The sequence below is a fragment of the Glycine soja genome, chromosome 14 (assembly GCF_004193775.1).
Source record: "Glycine soja cultivar W05 chromosome 14, ASM419377v2, whole genome shotgun sequence".
In the NCBI taxonomy this organism is placed as follows: domain Eukaryota; kingdom Viridiplantae; phylum Streptophyta; class Magnoliopsida; order Fabales; family Fabaceae; genus Glycine; species Glycine soja.
The window spans coordinates 28,187,377-28,210,742 of NC_041015.1; the positions used below are offsets into that span (position 1 = coordinate 28,187,377).

General features: G+C 34.5%; 1 protein-coding gene and 1 pseudogene across 3 annotated transcripts; one reads left to right on the plus strand and one right to left on the minus strand.

Annotated features, from left to right (window-relative positions):
* Positions 1-12,501: 12,501 nt before the first annotated feature.
* On the plus strand, positions 12,502-16,192 carry LOC114385470 (aspartic proteinase Asp1-like). 3 transcript variants are annotated; one of them, XR_003660879.1, is made up of 10 exons: positions 12,502-12,864; positions 13,444-13,561; positions 13,650-13,876; positions 14,374-14,607; positions 14,713-14,851; positions 14,966-15,160; positions 15,242-15,314; positions 15,416-15,503; positions 15,587-16,014; positions 16,097-16,192. XR_003660879.1 is itself a non-coding variant. In XM_028345567.1 (9 exons), exons 1-9 carry the CDS (start codon positions 12,680-12,682, stop codon positions 15,684-15,686), a joined length of 1,359 nt encoding a protein of 452 aa, XP_028201368.1. In that variant the 5' UTR covers positions 12,502-12,679; the 3' UTR covers positions 15,687-16,075. The 3 variants fall into 3 exon arrangements, 1 of the variants encoding a protein (XP_028201368.1); XR_003660878.1 differs by having other exon boundaries at positions 15,587-15,990; XM_028345567.1 differs by lacking the exon at positions 16,097-16,192 and having other exon boundaries at positions 15,587-16,075.
* Positions 16,193-17,465: 1,273 nt separating this feature from the next.
* Positions 17,466-23,366, minus strand: part of LOC114383979 — a 36,939-nt pseudogene continuing 31,038 nt past the window's right edge.

Here is a 23,366-nt window from a genome sequence, read left to right on the forward strand (position 1 = left end):
AATAGGTGGATGACTATGAAGAACCTCATGCTAGAGGACACGGGAACACCACGCTCTGATAGGATGTGACATTAGGATATAGGTTCTATATTAATTGTATGAGACTTATATGACTTTCTTTGAGTCGAGATGACTTTATTATTTATTTGGACAAGTTTGAATATGATGTAGAAGAAAGTGAATGTGAGCCTTTTACCCATTTGAAAAGCTTGTATTTAAAAATGTTTTAAAAATACTTTTAATTAATATTTGAATTTTTATTCCTTTATTAATATATATGTGAGGGGTAGAGGGTGTCACACACTACATCATGAAACGACTTCCTTTTATGTTAGAGTAGGTTTGCGCAATAAAGCTTTTCTTTTGATTGCGATTGAGGAATTTTAGAACTTGACCTCATTTAATCTTCATAGGATTCGATAGATCCTAGAGGAATATCTTTGCAATATAGATCTCAGACATAGAGTAATAAATGAAGGCTTAAATGTCTATATACTATCGTACCAGATCATGATTTTATCTTGCTACCATCTAAAACATCAGATGCACACTTAGCAAAACATATTCTGATAGCGAGCACATAAGACACAACTTTTAACATGTGTATTTGTTTATCTAATCAAAATATTTAAGGGTTTCGATTCGTCTTAAGACATAAATGTCTTTTGACCTAACAACCCCCTCAATTTTTTCTTGAGGTGCTTCGGGAAAATCTGATGGGAGTCTACTTTGTTCGACTTAAGTTTTGGTGTTTTATTTTTTTTCTTTACACACCGAAAAAGAAAAATATTTTTTATTACAAAAAGTAAAAAACATTTTCTTGTGATAGAACATGAGTAAATTATCATTAGCTATTCAGTGGAGAATAGTTGGATCCAATTCAAAGGTGGTTCTATGATCTAGATTGAAAGAATGAATCAAATAGAGGAGCACGAGGTGGCAATGACTCAACCATGGTGTATTAGGTTGCCTACAAAGACTCCGACCCTCAAGTTAGTCATGAGTGAACAAGAGAGTTATCAATTAGAGTTAGAGAAGAAACATACCGGAATCAAACTTATATATCAGTATTTAGGTAGGAAAATGCTTAATACAATTGGATCATGCGGATTACATGACTAAGGTTCTAGTCACATGTTTAGCATGTGCACCTTGTCGGTCCAATGTTGGAGGATAACTAATTGATTGGCTTGAATTGACCTTAAGTTTCTTGGTCTGGAATATACTGAGGAGTTTCTCTTGAATACTAAATTAGGGGAGGATCATGCATTTTACGCGCGCCCTCTTGTCAATGTGAAAAAGCAAAGATGACCCATCTTCATAGGTCGGGAATTTGGTCAACGTAGACCAAACTTTAGAAGATATCGTGATCCAAGTGATATCGACATGTTACTTCAAAACAATTTCTCCCAAGTCAATGACTTCTTTATAGAAGTAGTTGGCTTTATAATAATCAAATACTATGCTCTAGGTTAGGCGTATAGCCAAGGCCGAATCTTGTCGATTTGGCTCTACATGCCCCCTGTTCCATGGTTTCAAAGAATTGGCTTATATAATAACTTGGTAGATTATGCTACCATTATCTCATCTTGGTTTTGGTTAATGTCTTTTGCCCCGTTTAAACGTGTCAAATTAATGGTGTCCTTCCATCTTTTAACTGCCTCACATTTATTGTTGGGAATGAAGTGGTTAATAATGATCTGGATTTTAAATTCTCACACTCACCTATCTTATTTGTCTATGTGGCTTTGCTCTGCCACGTGTCTGAGAAATATTTATACACCTTCTTCTCCCTTTTTTTTTCCTTCTAAAAAAAAATTGCCGTGTGTGATTCCCTTCTTTCTTTTACACTTTCTTCGACTGTTTGTAGTTGATTTCTTGCTTTTGAAGTTGAACATGCTTCATATTTAAGAAACCTTTTTCATAAGCCAATGGTTCATACCTTTTTTTATACTTCTCAATAAGTTATATTTCTTAGAAAGCACTCAAGGAAAGCCATTAGAAGCAAATGTCTAAAGGACTTAGAATTTTCTTTTGAGAAAAGTTTGTTGTCAAAATATTTAGCTCAGATAAGGTTTTGCTTCAACAAATAAGTATCCAAACAAAATTTTTGTGGGGTAGTGTGGAGGGTGCTAAGAAGATATCGTGGATAAGTTGGGAGAACATGTGTTGCCCAAAAAGTTATTCCAGTTGGGTATTAGAGATATTATCACATTCAATGAGGTGTTCATCACTAAGTAGAGATGTAGTATGTTCCAGCAAAGGGGTTCTCTATGGTGTGAGGTGTTGGAGTCCAAGTATGGTGGATGGAGAAATCTTATTGGAGAGGACATTATTTCAAACTCTTCAATTTGGTGGAGGGATTTTAGAAAGATATGTGGAGGTGATGCTTTGCATTTTAGGTCATTATTAGGTTTTGTTTTAGTTAGGATCTTCTACTTTGTTTGTCTTAGGACTTAGTCTTTGCATGCTTATATGTCTTTCTCATCTTTTTCTCTAACTTGTTATGGTTTTTGTGTTCTTGTGTTTCATAAGAGTATTTTGACATGATTAGATGTGCCCTAAGAGTGATTTGATGGATTACAGATCATGTGGATTGAAGTTTAGAGCTTTGTAGGTCTCAAAAAGTAGCTCATTGGAAGCCTTGAAGGGATTCCATGACCGTGCCAAATTTCTTATATGCTGATTTTTGGTGGACGACAATATGCACAACCGTGCAGATAAATTGCATGATCGTGCAACAAACTTTGTGACAAAACTTGCATTTGCATTTTTTTTACTTCTTTGGGCTTGAACTTTTTTGAGCCACTTCTTTGAAAAACCTTTTAGACACTATTTTAGGGTTCCAAACTTTGTTTTGAGATGAATTTGAGGAGAATGGATTGGGGTTCTTGATCATTCTCCCTCTTTTGGTTAAGCTTTCTCTTTTCGTTTGTTTGTATTTCTTTCATGGCTACCTGTGAGAAGTCTTCTTTTTCTTCTGGGATTGGGAACTACCCCTATAATTATTTAATGAAGTAATTCCAATTTCCTTTGTGTGAATCTTGTTCTTGTTTATTTCTTCCTATTGCATTTATCTTATTAAACGAATTTGGCACATGTTCCACATATCTTTTAGGGGTTGGGGATGTACTTAAAGAAGAAACCAATACACCAGAATTATAGAAGGAAACTTAGGTGGAAACCATGGCAGTAGGTTAAACCCTAAAGATTGGGTTAGGTGGTTTGAAATGGCTTTGTCTAAAATTCCTTTTCCTTGTCTGTTTTAGTCACTCCGTTGGCCCATCACTGCAAGCCACTAGCCAAGCACGACCACTACAAGCCATCACCAAAGCACCACATGACACCATCATATTCCTTTTTTCTATAATTGGATCTTTGAGGATGAACATTTTGTGACATGCATAACCATCAGACACATAAGCACATCACAATTCAATCCTAGCCCTAAACAACACAATTACGCATTCAAATTTGCAATTACAAAATCACATAATAGAAGAAAAAAATGTTTATGGATTAGGAGAAGAGAAAAAGAAAAGATTGTGAGATCTCAGAGTTGCCAAGGCAGAAAGCGGCGAGAGATGGAGGACGACGCTAGGGTTCAAAGAAACAAGCAAGGTGATGAGAGGTGTGACACCCTCTACCCCGACATACATGTAAATAAATAAAACATATAAAAATATTGATCAACAAATTCACATGAGTAAAAGGTTCACATTCACTTCACTATTACCAAATAAGACTTATTAAAAACATATTCGGCTCAAAACAAGGCCATCAAAGTTTACAAAAAATGTTTTGTTAAGTCAGTGAGGTAAAATGAAATAAAATAACATCATGAAATTAAAATAAGAACTCATCCCCAATGTCACATCCTATCAGAGCATTGTGTCCCAACGCCCTCTGGCACAAGGTTCTTTAAAGTCATCCACCTAGTTATCTGCTCCCACGAATACAAGGTTCAAGATCATCATAGGATCCAAACACAAATAGCACACAGGGAGTGAGTTATCACACACACACAAAAAAAACAAAACAAATAAACAAAACATAATCAAAATAAATTATGGAAATATTTATAACGTAACTCAACTTAATACAATCCACATCACTTCACCACTTTATCTTTAAAATTCATTTTTCAATCACTAATCACATTACACATGAATCACACACTCGAGTCAAGACATAATAACACTCATCAATTTCATAATAAACAATTAGCAAGCATTATGCAACAATTTGTAGAAGCAAGCTTCATTGCTTCATGATGATGAATAAAGATTGATTCAAGGTGTTTTGATGATATCAAAGATGATGACAAAAAGCTCATGAGAATGATTTCAAGATTGAGTCAAGAACAATTCAAGAATCAAGAGAAAGATTCAAGAGAATTTTCAAGTTTCAAGTTTTCAAGAATCAAGAATCATGAATAATCAAGATCAAGATTCAAGACTCTAGATTCAAGAATCAAGAAAAGGCTCAATCAAGATAAGTACAAAAAAAGTTTTTCAAAACATTGAGTAGCACATGAAGTTTTCACAAAAACTTTTACCAAAGAGTTTTTACTCTCTGGTAATCGATTACCAGTTTACTGTAATCGATTACTAGTGGCAAGTTTTGTTTTCAAAAAGCTTTCAACTGAATTTTCAACGTTCCAATCAATTTCAAAATGGTGTAATCGATTACAATATATTGGTAATCGATTACCAGTGTGTTTGAACGTTGAAATTCAAATTCAAATGTCAAGAGTCACATCCTTTCACAAAAATGCTTTGTGTAATCGATTACAATGAATTGGTAATCGATTACCAGTGATAAGTTTTAAACAAAAATCAAAAGATGTAACTCTTCCAATGGTTTTCAAGTTTTTCTAAAGGTTATAACTCTTCTAATGGTTTTCTTGACCAGACTTGAAGAGTCTATAAAAGCAAGACCTTAACTTGCATTTTACAGACATTGATTACAATCTTTTACATCCTTTTAATCTCTTTAAACATCCTCTTGAATTTCTTCTTCTTCTTCCTTTGCCAAAAGCTTTCTAAATTTTTTCTAGTTTTCCAAACCTTGAAAAAAAAAGTGCGCTATTCATCTTTTTCATTCCCTTCTCCCTTTGCCAAAAAGAATTTGCCAAGGACTAACCGCCTGAATTCTTTTTGTGTCTCTCTTCTCCCTTTTCCAAAAGAAAGAAGGACTAACCGCCTGAATTCTTTTGTGTCTCCCTTCTCCCTTGTCAAAGAATTCAAAATGACACAGTCTGAGAATTCTTTTGATTCTTCCCTTTCCCATAAACAAAAGATTTCAAAGGACTAACCGCCTGAAAATTCTTTTGTTTCCCCATTCACAAAGTTTCAAAGGACTAACCGCCTGAGAACTTTGTCTTAACACATTGGAGGGTGCATCCTTTGGGGTACAAGTAGAGGGTACATCTACTTGGGTTGTTGTGACTGAGAACAAGAGAGGGTACATCTCTTGTGGATCAGTTCTAGTGGAGGGTACATCCACTAGGTTGTTCAAAGAGAATAAGGGAGGGTACATCCCTTGTGGATCTTTTCTTGTAAAGGAATTTACAAGGTTGAAAAGAAATCTCAAGGACCGCAGGTCGCTTGGGGATTGGATGTAGGCACGGGTTGTTGCCGAACCAGTATAAAACTCTTGTGTGTTTGTCTTCTTCTTCCCTACTCTTTTAATTTCTGTTGTGCACTTTAATTACCGCTTTTACTTTTGGTTAAGTTTATATTTATGTTCTTTACATTCTTAACAACATAGTAAAAGCCTAAGAAGGGTAAATTTTAATTAGTAAAGGTTCATTAATAATTAATTCAACCCCCCCTTCTTAATTATTCCGAGGCCACTTGATCCAACACAATTATACTAAGACTTAAGCCTACATGCAATGTGGTACCATGTTAGTGAAAAATCACCCTGGGACGCTTAGGAGTACATAACAAGACATACCATACAATGAGTATGTCAGGTCACTCTCACTAAGTAAAATCATAAGGTAACCAGTCAAGGCCACTCTGTTTTGCAAGAATGCTCCAACCATATGGGATCAACATAGGCTTAAAGGAGCACTCAAACTGAGTGTCTTTACCCCCAAGGCCTAGACTCTGAAGAATCCGTTAGGGCCTCACCTTCCTGATTCAGGTCCAACCCCTAAAAATTTCTTTGCAAGCAGACACTTCTCATAAATTATACAATACCCATGACCTCACACTTGTGTTTCAAACATATTTAACACATTGCGCTACAATTTAACACTGGTTCCTAACTAGGAACCTACACTTTCTCTTTAACACTGCGCATAAACACTTTTCTCAATATAAACACTGATCGAATTATTGTATAATTCATAGCTCACAACACAATTATTGTCACATCAAGTGTTAAACACACACACTTATTCACAACCAAATATCATGTCCACAATTTAACATCTCATAATGTCACAATCCACCATCACAAGTTTACATGTATCTCACAAATTAACACATGTTCAACTTTGTACTTATACTCGATTTCAACAATAATATTATAAGCAGGCACTGCTCATGAATTATACAATACCCACGACCTCACACTCATATTTCAAACACGTTTAACACATTATGCTACAATTTAACATTGGTTCCTAACTAGGAAACCTACATTTTCCTTTTAACACTGCGCATCAACACTTTTTTCTCAAGATAAATATTGGTCGGATTATTGTATAATTCACAGCTCACAATACAAGTAATGTCACATCAAGTGTTAACCACACACTTATTCACAACTAAAACTCATGTTCACGACTTCACATCTCATTATGTCACAATCAACCATCTTATGTTTGTGTGTATCTCACAATTTAACATATTTAACTTTGTACTCATACTCAATCTCCATAACAATATTATAATCTCAAAGTAATATATTATTCTACAATTCATCATATATTCAATTTATCACTTATATACAATTTCAATCATAATTTCATAATCCCAATATAACTATTTATTACGGTAATCTTATTCAAAACACAAACAAATTATACATAAATATTTCTCAATCCACGGGGAGTAAAACCCCTCAAATAATTTCACATAATTATACAAGAAGAATTTCAATACAATAAACATCCCAAAATAAACCCCAATTTGATCATTTAAGAACCCCTACACATGTTCATTCTAACCCCAATTGCGATAAACTCGTCTCTTACCTCTAAGTGGGCTCACGTGTGTATTCTGGCAGTGATAGCGACATCTCTAACATTTTCCTGAGACTCCTCAAGCTTTTACTCTGATTGTTCTGATATGGTTTCCAAGCGTTAGAGAGAGGAGAATGGATTGAAGCCTCCATTCCACTATCTACGTGCAATGCGTATTTCTCCCTCCACAGACATTATTTTGCAAATCCCAACGGTGAAGGTGTGCATAAATGAATCACGAACCACATATCAAAATTTCACGACAATCAACCAGTTAACGAGTATGGAATTGTAGTTTTACTGAGACGGTTTTGAGTTTCTACGGGAAAAGAAAAAGCTATAATGCAAAAGGTATTTCTCTCAGCTCCAACATGTTTTTGTAATTCCCAACGTTGAGAATGTTCATAAATGAGTTCCTAAACTAGTGATCAAATTTTACGATGATCCAATGGTGAATGAGTCTGAGATCTTTGGTTTTATGAGACAGGTTTGGTGGTATGCGGGAAAAAAAAGGGTTTTGGGAGGAAGAGAAGGGAAAATGAAATTGAGAGGAAGAGGAGGCGTAGAGAGTATCGTCAGTCTGAAAACTGACATAAGATGCCTCTATTTATAGCTAGGGTACTCACAACCTATTATTTACTCTATTTTTTCTTTGTTTATTATTTTATAAAAAAATATTCTATTTTATTTCCTATCAAATGAATAAATAAAATATAATTTTTATTTTCCTTCAAATCATTATTTTAATACATTTATTTCTCTTTATTTTTTTAATTATAAAATCTCACCATTTTCTAAAAATCTATTTTTCTTACTAAAAAAAACATTTTTAATTTATTTACAAAAAATGGGATGTTATAAAAGGGAAAAGAGGAGTCTTTGTCATATGTATGGGCAGGTTCAATTTTCGACTGATGCAATTTCAATTACCCGAACCCACCCTACCGTAATCATTTAAGCTGATTTTCAATCTTTAAAAACCCATAATCCAATTAAACCCACTTGTGTGAGTTAAAATCATCTCGGCTTTGACGATTTTGGATTAGTCCGCGGGTTGGTGCTTACCCTTAAAGCCAATAGCTAACTACTAATGAATGAAAAGGGTCCATATTACACAGTTTATAAACTTTCCACTATTCAAATGATGGCTTATGAAGGTTCCAACATCATCATTAAAAAAGAGTATTTTAGTCTAGAAAATAAAAATCAATAATTTTTTAATAGATATGGACTAATCTTAAACACATTTATAATTTTGGAATGGAGAAAGTAGTATATAAATGTGTTGGATCAAGTGACCTCAGAATAATTAAGAAGGGGGGGTTGAATTAATTATTAATGAACCTTGACTAATTAAAAACTTATCCTTCTTAATGTTACTAAATTCAATTAGGCTTTACTACTAAGTTATTAGAAAGTAAAGAACAAAAACAATAACTTAGACAAAAGTAAAGCGGAAATAAAAAGTACTCAGCGGAAATTAAAGAGTGTAGGGAAGAAGAAGACAAACACAAGATTTATACTGGTTCGGCAACAACCCGTGCCTACATCCAGTCCCCAAGCAACCAATGGTTCTTAAGATTTCTTTTAACCTTGTAAAATCCTTTACAAGCCAAAGATCCACAAGGGATGTACCCTCCCTTGTTCTCTTTGAACAACCAAGTGGATGTACCCTCCACTTGAACTGATCCACAAGAGATGTACCCTCTCTTGTTCTCAGTATAACAACCCAAGTAGATGTACCCTCTACTTGTACCACAAAGGATGTACCCTCCAATGTGTTAGGACAAAGAATTCTCAGGCGGTTAGTCCTTTGAATCTTTGTAAGGGAAAACAAAAGATATCTCAGGCGGTTAGTCCTTTGAAATCTTTTGCTTAAGGGAAGGGAAGAATCAAAAGAATTCTCAGGCAGTTAGTCCTTTGAATTCTCTTGGAAAGAGAGAAGAGAGACACAAAAGAATTTAGGCGATTAGTCCTTCTATTCTTTTGGCAAAGGGAGAAGTGAATGAAGAAGAAGAATAACACAAGTTTTTGAACAATGAACTTTTCTTGGAAGAGAAAGTATTGAACAAAAATTCTTAGAAAGAAGTTAAGAAATGAATAAAAAATTTCTGTAAAGAACTTGTTATGAAATTCATGCCATGGTCACATATTAATAATCATTTGATGGCTCAAGTTAAAGTTTGTGACTCTTAGCAATTTATTTAAAATTAGTCACCTTTTAAAAATTGTGACTCTTTTGAAAACTAGTCACTTAAAAAGTTGTGACTTTTGAAAAAATCTTCAGAAACAAGTCACTTTAAGAATTGTGAATTTTGAAAATTTATTTTTCGAAATCAGTCACTGGTAATCGATTACCATCAAGGTGTAATCGATTACACATCAACAGATATGACTCTTCATGTTTAAATTTTGAAAATCAAAACGTTTAGAAACACTGGTAATCGATTACAAGTATTGTGTAATCGATTACACAAGTTTAAAATGATTTGAAAATGTTTTATCACTAGTTGTGACTCTTGAAATATGAAATCTAATGTTTTAAAACATTGGTAATCGATTACATGCTCATGGTAATCGATTACAGTTTTGTAAATCAGTTTTGAAAACAATGTTGGCTACTGGTAATCGATTACTACATTCTGGTAATCGATTACCAGAGAGTAAAACTCTTTGGTAAAAGATTTTGTGAAAAATTCTTGTGCTACTCAATGTTTTGAAAAACTTTTTTAGTACTTATCTTGATTGAGTCTTCTCTTGATTCTTGAATCTTGAGTCTTGAATCTTGATCTTGATTATTCTTGAATCTTGATTCTTAAAACTTGATTGAATCTTGAAACTTGATTATTCTTGAAACTTGATTATTCTTGAATCTTGATTCTTTGAAACTTGATTCTTGAAGCTTTTTTACTCCTGATTCTTTGGGACTTGCTTAACTCTTGATTCTTTGGCATCATCAAAATAATCTTGAAAGACATTGCTTCCACAAAATGTTTTGTACATAAATATTAAGTATTTTGTAATTTGGGTAAAATATATAAATAATTTAGATTAAAAACTCCGTAGGTAATCCTTTCCAAGACCTTAATAATTTGTTTCAGTTGCTTTTTTAGGATCAATGATTGTCCTCACAAACCAACATGAGACTTTTTAGCGTACTTTGTCCTCATTCACACGTTTTCTGGTAAACTTTCTAAAAGGTCACCTATCCCACAACTACTCCAGGTCAAAAACGCTTAACTATAAAGTTCTTAAGTGATAGGTTACTTAAAAGTAGATGCATCTTATTGGTATAGTTAGTACCAATTAATTCATTTAAGTCATCCTCAACTATGCATCACATACCTACACAACCCCTGGATTCCTCTCATTCCAATGTGATTCTTCCAAGGCGTTACAAGAGAAACTATGTATATCTTAAGTCAGTGGACTGTCACTGATTAAGGTCTAAGATGTTGTTCTAGGACTTGAGTGAAGTTCTGAGTTGTTGACACCTTGAGTTAAGGTGTTGTGGTATTGTGTGCCAGTTTAATTGGAGTTGTGATAGTGATATCTCACACTAGTTTGAGTGAGGACTAGATGTAGCCCTATGATTTGGGGTGAACCAATATAAATCTATTGTGTTATCTTCTTCCTCCTTCACACTCATATTTATTTTCTTATCAGTTACTAAACAATGTTTTTATAAGTTAAGCAAAAGAACTATTTGAGAAAATCTTGCAAGGAAGATTTCAAAGAAAGACTTGCGTCTTTAACCAAAAGATTTGAAGTTTCATTATGAACTAACTTTTTTTCCAAAAATGAATGAAGTTTCCTTCTAACCTTAGAAAGTCTCTTTATTTTGAACAATCTCTTTCTGAGTAAAGAAACATTTTCAAAAGTAATAAAAAATTATTTAAGACAATTCAACCCCCCTTCTTATGTCATTTTATTTACTTCATGTGTCTGTGACTGTACTTGTGTTTGTGACTAAACTTATGGTTGAGGAGTTAGTGGTTTTCTATACCCAACAAGAACCCATGATTAGATCTCTCATCATCAGAGACAACCCAATTATGATACTCCCGAGCTACCATCATGGCCAGCCAAATTGGCACACCTACAGCGGCGAGGGTTGCGAGAACTGGTGGCGAAGGCAGCAAAGCAAAACCCTCATCCTATTGTTGCTTTTTCCCTATACCACTGACATAGGTTCTAGAACCTTCTGTGCATCGGATTTGAGTCCATTGTCTTTAACTTCCTTGTTGCTCACAGTCCTTCTCCATCATAGTGCTCTAGCGCATCGTCCTCAACTTCTAAAATTAGATTGAATCCTAGTTGAGAAAATTGAAGCACACCCATCACAATAAGTTCAAATATGAAATTAGATTGAATCCTAATTAAGAAAATTGGGGTTTTTGTTTTCCACCATTGTTTCTCGTGTTCGCTCAAGACGTCTTTCAAGTCTTGACCATAGGAGATTTAATCCTTTCTCGAACACTCACTCCTTTCTCGATTGTGTGTTGTCTAGTGAAGAGCTGGGAAGAGGAAGTAGAAAGGAGAATAAGAGGAGGAAGATGAAGGAAAAAAACATGCATTTTGCAACAATCTTTAGCTACCAATTTTTTAAAATAACTAACGGTGTTAGGTCAAAACAAACAAAAAGATTGGTTTTACAATTAATTTCAGAGGGAAGGAATTCACTTCATGCTTATGCTTCAATCATACAGAAGATTCAAGACTTTAAGCTCCTCGATTGGGACCTTCACTTTAGTTATACCTTTTGCAAAGGAAACATGTGTGCAGATGAACTTACTAAAAGAGATTCCTCCTTGCAATGTAATCTCCAATTGTTTGATGACTGCCCCCCTCCCCCTTCATAGCTGAGCTGGTTTTGGCTAATAGTATAGGGGTGCAATACATCAAACATTAGCTCTTCTTTCCTCTTTTATTTTTTTATTTTCTCATGTATAAAAAACACACACAAAAAGACCATTTTGGTCATTTTTTAAAACACTGGACCAAAATGAACTTTCTAAAAGATAAATGATTAAATTAAATAAAAAAAATTAATATAAGAAACTAAATAAGATCATTTGTCCAATATAAAAAATTAAAAATTAAAAGTCAACATGTTAAGAAATGATATTTCAAATATTTCAAAAAATACTAAAAGTCAATAAAAAAAATTTATTTACCGAATTAACCGTCAAACAAATTTTTCAACTAATAAAAAAATTAAAAATTAACCATAATAACTTGTCCGACGTAGCCTTAGCCATTTTTAAATAAAGCATTAAATAACGTTGGTATCTGCCAACTGCCCCTCGACTAAAACAAAAGCCAGAAAATAGACACGGAGAGAATGCTCTATTTCAGTGTCCGAAACTCCTACCCTTTTTTTCGTTTCCTTTCCATTTCATCACTTATAAACCTTTCTTTGGATCATTGCACCCTTTTTGCCCCTCTCTCATAAATAAATTTCTTTCTTGTTTTCCAACTATGGATGTTAAAATGAAGGGAATAACAGCATTGCACACGCTTTTGCAATTTCTTCTGTTTTCTGCCATTTTCCCACTCTCTTTCTCAGCTCAACCCCGCAACGCCAAGAAGCTATCTTCTGATAATCATCATCGCCTTTCCTCCTCAGCTGTTTTCAAAGTTCAGGGAAATGTTTACCCTCTTGGGTATGTTGTGATTCTATAATGAATTGTTTTGTTCAAACTTCATCATCAAGTAGTAATAGTATCATCTTGCTTATTGTTCATTTTTTTTCTCTCAGTTCTTGTTTTGTGCAATTGAATGTTTCTTTTTTGGGATAACTTTGTTCTGGTAATTATATTAGTCTTCTGAGTTGAGCTATAGCAAGTTTTTGAAACATTCTTCATCTGTCTCCTATACTTCGTAAAATGGAATTTTGTTTTTTGATCAGTTCTTATAGATTTGGTTCCTGATCTAGTTTTGAGATTGTTAATATCGCTTATTATCAAGTATATCTGCTGTTTCATTGAGTTTTACCTTCCATTAATATCTAATTTATTTAGAGAAAGAATAAAAGTTAGGTTTGACTGAGGCTCGTAACTTTTTTCTTCTCGTTTGTTTTTTTTTATTTGGGGGGATTGGACCCCATCCCACCAAAAGTTACTTTTTGCTTATGTTTTGGAAGAAAAGGAAATATGGTAGTTGAATTTCTATAGTGAATTGGTTTTTATTAAGTTTAGATTATACTGGTTCCATGAAAAATATCTGTATTCCTCTTTATGCAGGCATTACACAGTGTCTCTCAACATTGGCTATCCCCCCAAGCTTTATGACCTTGACATTGACTCGGGTAGTGACCTCACTTGGGTTCAGTGTGATGCACCATGTAAAGGTTGCACCAAGGTATGCTTAAACTTATATTAGGCCTTTTTCTGAAGTATGAACCATAAATAATTTTATCCTGTTATTTACCTGGTGTCAATCTTTGCAGCCTCGCGATCAACTTTATAAACCCAATCACAACCTTGTGCAATGTGTGGACCAGTTGTGTTCTGAAGTGCAATTATCAATGGAATATACTTGTGCTTCCCCAGATGACCAATGTGACTATGAGGTTGAGTATGCAGATCATGGATCATCTCTTGGTGTGCTAGTCCGGGACTACATTCCTTTTCAATTCACCAATGGCTCTGTGGTGCGCCCTAGGGTAGCCTTTGGGTGAGTGTTTTGTTTCCCATTTTTATCCTCATGAGTGACATTGGTGGTATCAACTACCAAGGCCTGTTTTGGATAAACATACCCATCAGTATTAATAGGAGAAGCAAATAAGAAGGTAAACTGGTAAAACAAATTAAATTTTTCCCATAAGCTAAAACAAACTTATGCACTTAACTTTAATATAAGCTCTCTCATCTAACACTGCATAAGTTGATTTTAGCTTGAGAGAAGCTCAATTCATTTTATCTTCTTATTTTCTTCTTTTACAAGTGTTTATGGTGAAGTTTATTCAAATTGGACTTAATTATATAATTTGTATTGAAGTTGTGATGTCAAAAGAAAAAAAAAAAGATGGTGAAATTATGCTTCAGTAAATAGGGCAACAGGACAGAATTGATCTACTCATAGGAAAAAGGTTACCATGGCTTCAACTTGGAGCTAAAGTTTTCCGTTCACCTTTGAGAATAATTGAGTTTCTTTGTCTGATGCATGGCTAGGTGTGGATATGATCAAAAGTATTCTGGTTCTAACTCCCCACCTGCTACATCAGGAGTTCTTGGCCTTGGAAATGGAAGAGCAAGCATCTTATCTCAGCTTCATTCTTTGGGTCTGATCCACAATGTGGTTGGCCACTGCTTAAGTGCACGAGGAGGAGGGTTTTTATTCTTTGGAGATGATTTTATTCCCTCTTCAGGAATTGTTTGGACATCCATGTTGCCGAGTTCTTCAGAGTAAGTTTTAAAATTGATGTCATTTGTTCCTTCTGAGATGTTTTTGTTTCACACCTGCATCATCTGTTGCCACTCATGAAAACTTGCCAACAATCATTGCTTCAGAAAACACTACAGCTCAGGACCAGCAGAACTGGTTTTCAATGGAAAGGCTACTGTTGTTAAGGGTCTTGAACTTATCTTCGATAGTGGGAGCTCTTACACATACTTCAACTCACAAGCCTATCAAGCTGTTGTTGATTTAGTAAGATGGAAACTAGAGAGAGCCTCAATTTTCATCATCAATTTCATTGTCTTATATGGCCTAAGATATTTAATCAGCCATCTTAAGTTAATAATTCCTTGATCCATAATTCAGGTAACTCAAGATTTAAAGGGAAAACAGTTGAAAAGAGCTACTGATGATCCATCACTTCCAATTTGTTGGAAGGGTGCAAAGTCTTTCAAATCGTTAAGTGATGTCAAGAAATACTTCAAGCCCCTAGCATTGAGCTTCACAAAAACCAAGATTTTGCAGATGCACCTACCACCAGAAGCTTATCTTATTATCACTGTGAGTACCTTTTATGACTGAACAACTCTGCCTCTAGTTAAGGAAACAAATGAAATTGTCTAACGTGCTGTCCTTTTCCAGAAACATGGCAATGTCTGCTTGGGGATTCTAGATGGCACTGAAGTAGGACTAGAAAATCTGAACATAATAGGAGGTAAGGCATGCCAAATGTCAACAGAGTATAAAAAATTCCATGCTTGTTTCTCTTTTCTTATTTGATTATTTTGATGGTAATACACCTTTTATTGCTCTCAGACATCTCTTTACAAGATAAAATGGTGATTTATGACAACGAGAAACAGCAGATTGGATGGGTTTCTTCAAATTGTGATAGGCTTCCCAAGTAACAAATTTCTCTTATCATTTCTTATATAATTGGGAACGTCAATAAGTCTTACAAGTAAATATTTCCATGTTCATCAACAGTGTGGATCGTGATTTGGAAGGTGATTTTCCACACCCGTATGCAACGAATTTGGGTATCTTTGGGGACCGTTGTCCTGCATCTTATGAAGAAACAGACTGAATGAATTGTTGGGAAGGAGGATGCTTGGATGTACATTAGATAGCATCTACAATTCCATACAGTACAAACATATATATACACAGATCTTTTGTCACCTTACAATATTTTATGCTTCATAAGCTACATTTTGTGAATTTGTAAATTTCCAAACGATACATGCTACAGTTACTGATCCCTGCTAGAGAAAAATTCATGAAGTTGAGGAGCCTCGATTCCCATCAGTAGAAAGTTGTTATTCACCTAAACTAGCTGATAGGCTTTCACTGCTTTCCTGCACCAGCACAAGGATGATTGAGAGATGATTGTCAGTATTTTGTTAAGTTACAAAGTATAATGTACCTGCAATAATTGTACATATTAAATTAAAACACCTTGAATTAGGAACATAATTCCATGACTCTGTATTTCAGGAATTGATACCAACTTCGGAAACCCTGTTTACAACACTCGCAGCAGCCAACAGCATGATGCTACAAGTTTTGATTTGCATACTGCAAGTTGTATAATAACATTAATCAGTCATGACAGTTTGTTCGCAAGAGATTATAATATTAGGCAGAAGATAACAAACACGTAAGTATGCTGCTCAAAGTTGAATAAGAAAAAAGGATAGCATGTTGCTCGTTTTACTTCCTCCAGAAGTACCACTTCCTTTTTCATTAACTGGTAAATAAAAATCTACAATTTGGAATTTAACTTCTGATAGGACTTGTCTTGGCATATACAGCCTCTTATCACATTGAAAATTAATATTGACATTCATCTAGATTTGCAAATTCAGTAACCAGTGTTAAGAAAATGTCCTGGCATACAGGAGTTAAATGGAACTTAACCCTTGTACAAGAAACGTGATTTCTGATATAAAGTTAGAAAGCCAATTTTAAAACATATCTAGCATCAAGCAGGTAATAACTCATCAGAAACAGCATCTAAGACGGAGTTAATGTTTACATTTCCAGGATATAAATGAACATAAAAAATGACCCCTTTCATTAGTACTTGACAATGGAGAATTATTGTTGAAAGGCAGGCAAGTGAGAAATGTCACCTTTGCATGGCAAATCTTAGTTATAGCCTCAATATTAAGGTTTTGAAGTTCTTCAAGGGACATAACATCCAAACCAGCGATATCTTCACCCTATTACATAGTTAAAGGTGCTATCATTTGCAATTCTTTGTCTTCACGTTGAGAAATCAGAAAACAAGTCTAGGCTTACGTGATGCAAGATAAATGACCACCTACGATAACCCTTCTGTGCCATTTATGATTTCTACTCTCCAAAATGCAAATCTATTGAGTGCAGATAGAAGATCGCAACCAGGGAGATCAGGTTCGAAAAACCAATTAACTATCACCTGTCTATAACTATTCTCTATGGAATTTGATCTTTCTACACAGTGGAACGGTATTATGAATTTCCTTTTTCAAGTCTTCTCAGAAGTTGATCTTTCTACCTGTCTATAGCTATTAGATTTCAGATATTTAAACAATTATGTTTTGCACTTTTTAAATTCCTGCTTTCCCTAATTCAATGTCTAAATTACAAAATAAAAATAAAAATATGTAGAATCCTTAAGACAGTATTCAGCAAAAAAAAAAAAAAAAAGAAGAATCCTTAAGCCAGTATTGACTTTGAGGTCAATTCTTTCAGACCCATATGTTGTGCTTGAAGTCTGATCTATCCTTGTTGAAAGGTTTATCCATGTTTTTTTTACTAGTTATATTTCTTTTAAAAAAAAATACTATTTGTATTAATTATAGTCTTATAGAACTTGCTATTTAGTTAATCATATCATCAGAGTCCATCTCATTGATCTTCCATTTCCAGTCTACCTTATCACTATTTTCTCTTTCTTCACCATCCCTCTTCTAAAAAACAGTCACCTAAACTCATTTTCTCACCCTTGACCTTAGTTAAGTCATGAGAAACTTCAATCAATGCAGTTATGAGCATGATTCATGTTATCATGGAACATAGATGAAATATGAAATGTGATCATGAGAATGAGATACTTTTAATATAGAAATATGACTTTCTAGTTCTTTGCATCTTCTTTCTCTTTGATAATTAGCCCTCAGTTCTTCTAATGCAATCATATCCATGCTTTCTAAAATTTCACCCTCTTGGTATTGTTTTCTATGAGAGTAACCATTAGATGTTGGATGTCCATTTTTAGCCTTGGTTTGTACATCATTAGGAACATAAACAGTTGACTTGTCCTCAACATTAATGCCAGATTTTTTCATCTTTGACACCAGCATCCGCATGTTTGTAAGCTCATATTCCAAATCTTGTTTTTGGTGTTTTATTTCATCAAGTGTACTTCTTAGGTCAGCCTCTATTTCAACTTTCACAGATAGAGCTGCTTCTAATGCAGCTTCCCTTTGGAGTCTAGCATTAAGGTCCTTCTGCAACTCCTCAATAAGAAACTTCATTCCCCAGCTTTTTTGATTTCCCATCTCGTTGAAAACTATTAATAATATTTTGCTTGCAATCATAAGATGCTGGACAAAAGTTTGATTTGCAGGAGGCTTCCTTTGCAGCTGCCAGATCACCACTTAGTTCTGCATTTTCATAAGTAAGTTTAGTCACTTCTTCAGCGTGGTTTCGAAGTTCAACTGCTGCAGCTGCTGCTAACTCTTTTGCATATGAAGCTTCCTCTGCAAGTTTCTGGCTTTGAATTTCAAGCCCACCTTTCTTTTCCACTAATCTCACATTTTCTTGCCTTAAATTCTCTATTTCAGCTGCCTGCACAATTGAATTTAACAGTAAAAAAGAAATCATTCCTACTGAAACACAAAGAAGCAAAAATCCAGGAATCAATTCTCAAATTTATTTATTATGCCAATTATAGTTTAAGTTTCCTTCTGCAGAAGGTGCCAGAGGGAGAGAGATAACCTGCACAAGAATTTGAGAATTTGTAATTGAATCATTACTTCCTTGCTTGGGGTGCGATTGAGAAACTAATGCATTCAAGTTTTTGAGTGATTGTGCTTCATCATTCTTTCCCAATATGTCTCTAGAACAGTTAGTCTCATTATCAGCAACATGCTGATGATTAGTTGAGGTTTTATCCAGCAACAAATTTATCTGTTTCGTTAGTGAAATAATTGTCTCTTGCATCTCAATGTTCTCTGAATTCTGTAGAATTTTAGCAAATGTCAGGAATTCCAACATGTTCCCTTAAAAGGTCATACAATTGTGTAATATACCTTCAACTGCAGTTGCTCTTGAAGTATCCTGTTATCTGCAGACTTGATCTTGAATGCTCAATCAATATGAGAGAACACCTTAGTATAATACTCAGATTTATGCTAGCTAAATGCAATTTAAACCATACTGAAACTATCAAGAGGACAAGACAAGACAACCAACCTCAAGTTCAAAAATTTTCTCATTGAGCTCAGTGGTAAGCTTGGATAGAGCCTACATTAGAGATTAAGTAATGTGTTAGTTGATGTTTACCCATAAAATATACCCCAATTTTTATTTATTTTAGATAAAACAAAGGAAGTTCGTCAATACATAGCAAATTTGCAATATAAGCTATCATTAAGAACCATTCAAAAAGAAGAGTCATCCCAAATTACTGAAAGTCTGAAAATTCTACTAAAACCTTGGGTCCAATAGGTTTTATTTTTCACCCAAAAGAAAAAGTGGGGAAGAATCTCTCAACAAGGGAGAAGACAAAATCAAATGATAGGTTAGGTTCTCATTTGTCCAGTAACGCCCTCTCTGTTGGAAAGTCCCCATTGCCCACCTCAATTACCAGGGTGCAATCTGTTAGAATATATGAAAATATCTTAGATTATGCTCAAGGATTAATTTCCCTATTTCCTCTTTATTTCTTAGAATTGGTCACATTCCCTTATCATGATTTGTTTCCCTAATTAGCTTAGCTAGGATTGTGATTAATATAAATAAGGGTTAGGGTCACAATAGTGGCATTTATTGGCATTATTATATCATCGCTATGCTGACGGTGTCCAAAATCCTGAGTACAGTTAGAGACTTGGGGCTTTTTAAGGAGGTAATTTTGGTCATCTATTTCCTAAAGCCACAAACTCATTCACTCCTTTTTTCTCCATCTCTCTGGTTAGACGTGGTATCCTTTTTTACTATTATAAATTTGTATGTTTGCTTAAGAGCCTTACCTATAACTTTTTATTGTTAATTATGAACAACATGCCAAGATTTCTTTAGTATTTTTATAAAAAAATTGAGCATTTAGATGTATTTAATATGAATTATATAAACTGTATAAAAATTTCCAAAATAGTGGCCATTCTGCTATGCGCTAGACCGCTGTAGCATTTTTGGGGTCAGTTGTTATGTACCGCTATCCAAGATTAAATAAGGATTTAGAGTGCCACTCTTCTTTCTCCCTTTATCCCTAAAACCCATAATCTCAACATGATGTTTGTTGGGCAACTTTATTTAATTCCAAATTGGTTTTTAAGATGGAATATGATATAACATGGCATAAAGGCCATTTTTATTGTTTCTGTGGTTTGTGAGGAAATCTCCACCACTTCCACTGTGTATTGCCCAGTTCAATAGGCATCCACGGAGCAGGGGAGTGTTGGAAAGTCGAATCTGAACTCCCCAATATTTCTTCCTGTTCAACTTTAAACTGATGTTTAAGATTATGTACTGTTAAGCCGCAATATAACAATTTATTCAAAAAAAAATACTGAAATAATAAATAAACAAGTCTGAAGTGAAGTGTTAAAAAGGAAAAACAAGTTCAAAGACTTGACTCCAGAGCAAGAGATGTCGTAAAAAAAGGGGACAAGTCAGTACAAAGAGGAGATTGAGGGCCAAAAAACCTAATAATGGATGTGAGAAAGCAAGGATGAAATGAGAATGTGGTGGAAAGAAAAAATCCATGAAGAAGCTTAAATAAGATAAATGATCTGGTCAATTTTTTTTGGTGTTTCTTTATTGCCGTTCTTGAATTATATATACCTGTTCCCCATGGGTTGTAGCACACTGCATTAGAGATAATTCTGTTTTTGTCCATCATGATGCATGATAATATGAAATATATACTCTGGAATTTTAACAATTACACCTATAATGATATTTGGTGGTATTAAACTTCTTATCACAATGAAAATTTATATAGCATGAAAGAACAGCAAGAAGTTACAAGTTTAGAGATAGAATTCTTTTAATTCTCTTTGACCAAATATAGCCGTATTCATTAGAGGTGGCTTAAAGTAGATTTTAGTTTCAGTTACCTGAGACATTTCGCAGTTACGTGGTGCAGGTCCTATTGATCCAATCATCCGTTGCTCTAGGATACGGATTTGATTCTTCTTTTGGCTAATTTCACCCTTCAACTTATGCATGTCCTCCTGTCATTATCACCAAAATAACCCGCCCAGTTTTATTATGAAATATTAAAATTGTTCTCCGTTTGTCAATTATAAATGAAAAGCTCACTTGTAGTTGGATCTTCAGGCTTGTTAGCTGCCTGTTCAGACAGTCTCTCCGGCCAACATTTTAACTTGTTCACGCAGAAGATCCATTTGATCTGTAACAGTAGTTCCAGTCTGCAAGATAGTCATTCCGCACAGTTATGGTTCACATCCATAAGATTCCCCGGTTACAAGATACATGTATCATGTGTCTTTCCAGCAATATGGATCACTAGTATTTGAGATCTCACCGGAGGAAGTTGACGACCTCCAACAGTTACACTCAACAAGTCACCAGCTTGAGTTCTTCCTGGAAAAGAATTGAGAGCTGAAGCATTATCCTTTCTGCTGACTGAATTCCGGCGTGAATCTTTCATGTCGTAAACCATAACTCTGTTTGGAGTTAATTTTGAAGCAGATGCAGGTGACCCATTTGGAGTTAATTTTCACATAAATTTTAGATAGAGCAATACCAATCGTCAAATCCTAATCCACACAAAACTCAGCTTGCCAGAAAGTCCCCAATCTTTAGTGGCCTTTTATTTATGCATTGGGGTTTTTGTATTATTATTATTATTATATGCATTAATATTAACTTCTGTACTTATCAATTAGTTAGACAATTATTTTAACATAATATAGAATATAGTTCAAATAGAAAAGGAAACCAACTTACTCTCAGCTTCAACCAACCGAGCATTCCACGCCTTTTGCTTCTTCTATAATCCTTCCCCAATTCATCTAAATTGGTAATGTCATCCTTTTCTTCCGGTGAAGGAACTGAAGCGTGGCTCCCTGCGTCATCATTAATCCAGGTCTCACGTTTTCTATCAGGTAAATATGCTAGCTGCATTCAGAGAAAGACAAGCATTTGTCATTATCACATAGTATTTACAATTTTACTAGCCATTCCAAGAAACAGCACATTAATTAAAAGTCAGGACATTAAAAGATCAAATTCCAAAGCATATAACTGGCTGCTGCACAAACTAGAGTACCCTTGTGAAAAACACACCTCATCTTCACCAAAAGAATGCCTTCGCCTATGGCTGGGCCTTTCAGGAATGCTTGATGACATTACATTCTTTGTAGAAACTAAGATTAATTTGGTTAGTCGCTGAATTCTTCCCATCAATGCTGCTTTAGCTTGTTCTTCCTCTTGCAATCTCGACTTCAATTTGGATTGGCCAGCTTCAAGCTATTAATGAAAAAATGCTTATTATGGGGAAGTGAAGAAACACCATACCAAATAAAGATACCAGTTTTGATGTGCAGTGAGAAAAGTAAATATCATTGGGTTAAGATTCAAGACAACATTTTATTCTGGCATATTATAAAGTCTCCCACCAAGTACAGTGATACTTATTAGATGATCCAAGATATATGCATCAGCACAAACCTGAAGCTTCAAATTAGCCAGATCTTCTTGTGAAGATGTGGCCATATTGGGATTCTCAACCATGCCATGCTTCAACTGCTGCAGCTCTTGCTTTAACTCAGAAATTTCCTTCTGATACTTCTTGATCAGAGACTTCTCATCCATAATCTAGCACAAGGGAATCAGCTAAAAGTTAATAGCTTGAAATCACTGTGCCAAGTGGTTATCATTAACACTATTTCACATATAATAACCTTATTTTGAGAAGCTTTAATTTCAACATGCTTACTCCGGTGTGCAAATTTTAATGTGTTGCGTGTCTCTTCACTACTGCTAGAAGCAGGAGTAACTGTGCATATGAGCTTCAACAACCAAACCATATTGTCATTTTCAAACATTAGTTAGCCATACAAATTTTTACAAATTACAACTAGCACAAAATTCGAAGAGAAATTGTACTAACAAAAATCCGTCCATGGCCACTAAGGGATGATTGTAACAACCGAGTGAGCTTTGAATCTCGATAAGGAATATGAGTTGCATTTTCATCTGTTAATTTAGCAATCACCTGCAATGCAGAAATAAGATAGAGAAATTTAATTACTTCACTTAACAAAATTTGAGAATGGGAATGTTACACACCATAACAACATCAGTGCATCCATGAATAGTTCTTTAATTGTAGAGCAAACTACAAGCTGGCAGCATAGCATAATAATATAAATGCAACCAAGATGAGTATGTAACATCCCATTTTTCATAAAATAAATTAAAAATAATTTTATTTAAATAAATAGAATTTTAGGAAAATAATAAGCTTTTTGTAATTAAATAAATAAGAGAAATAGTTTTATTGATTAAAATAATAGTTTTTAGG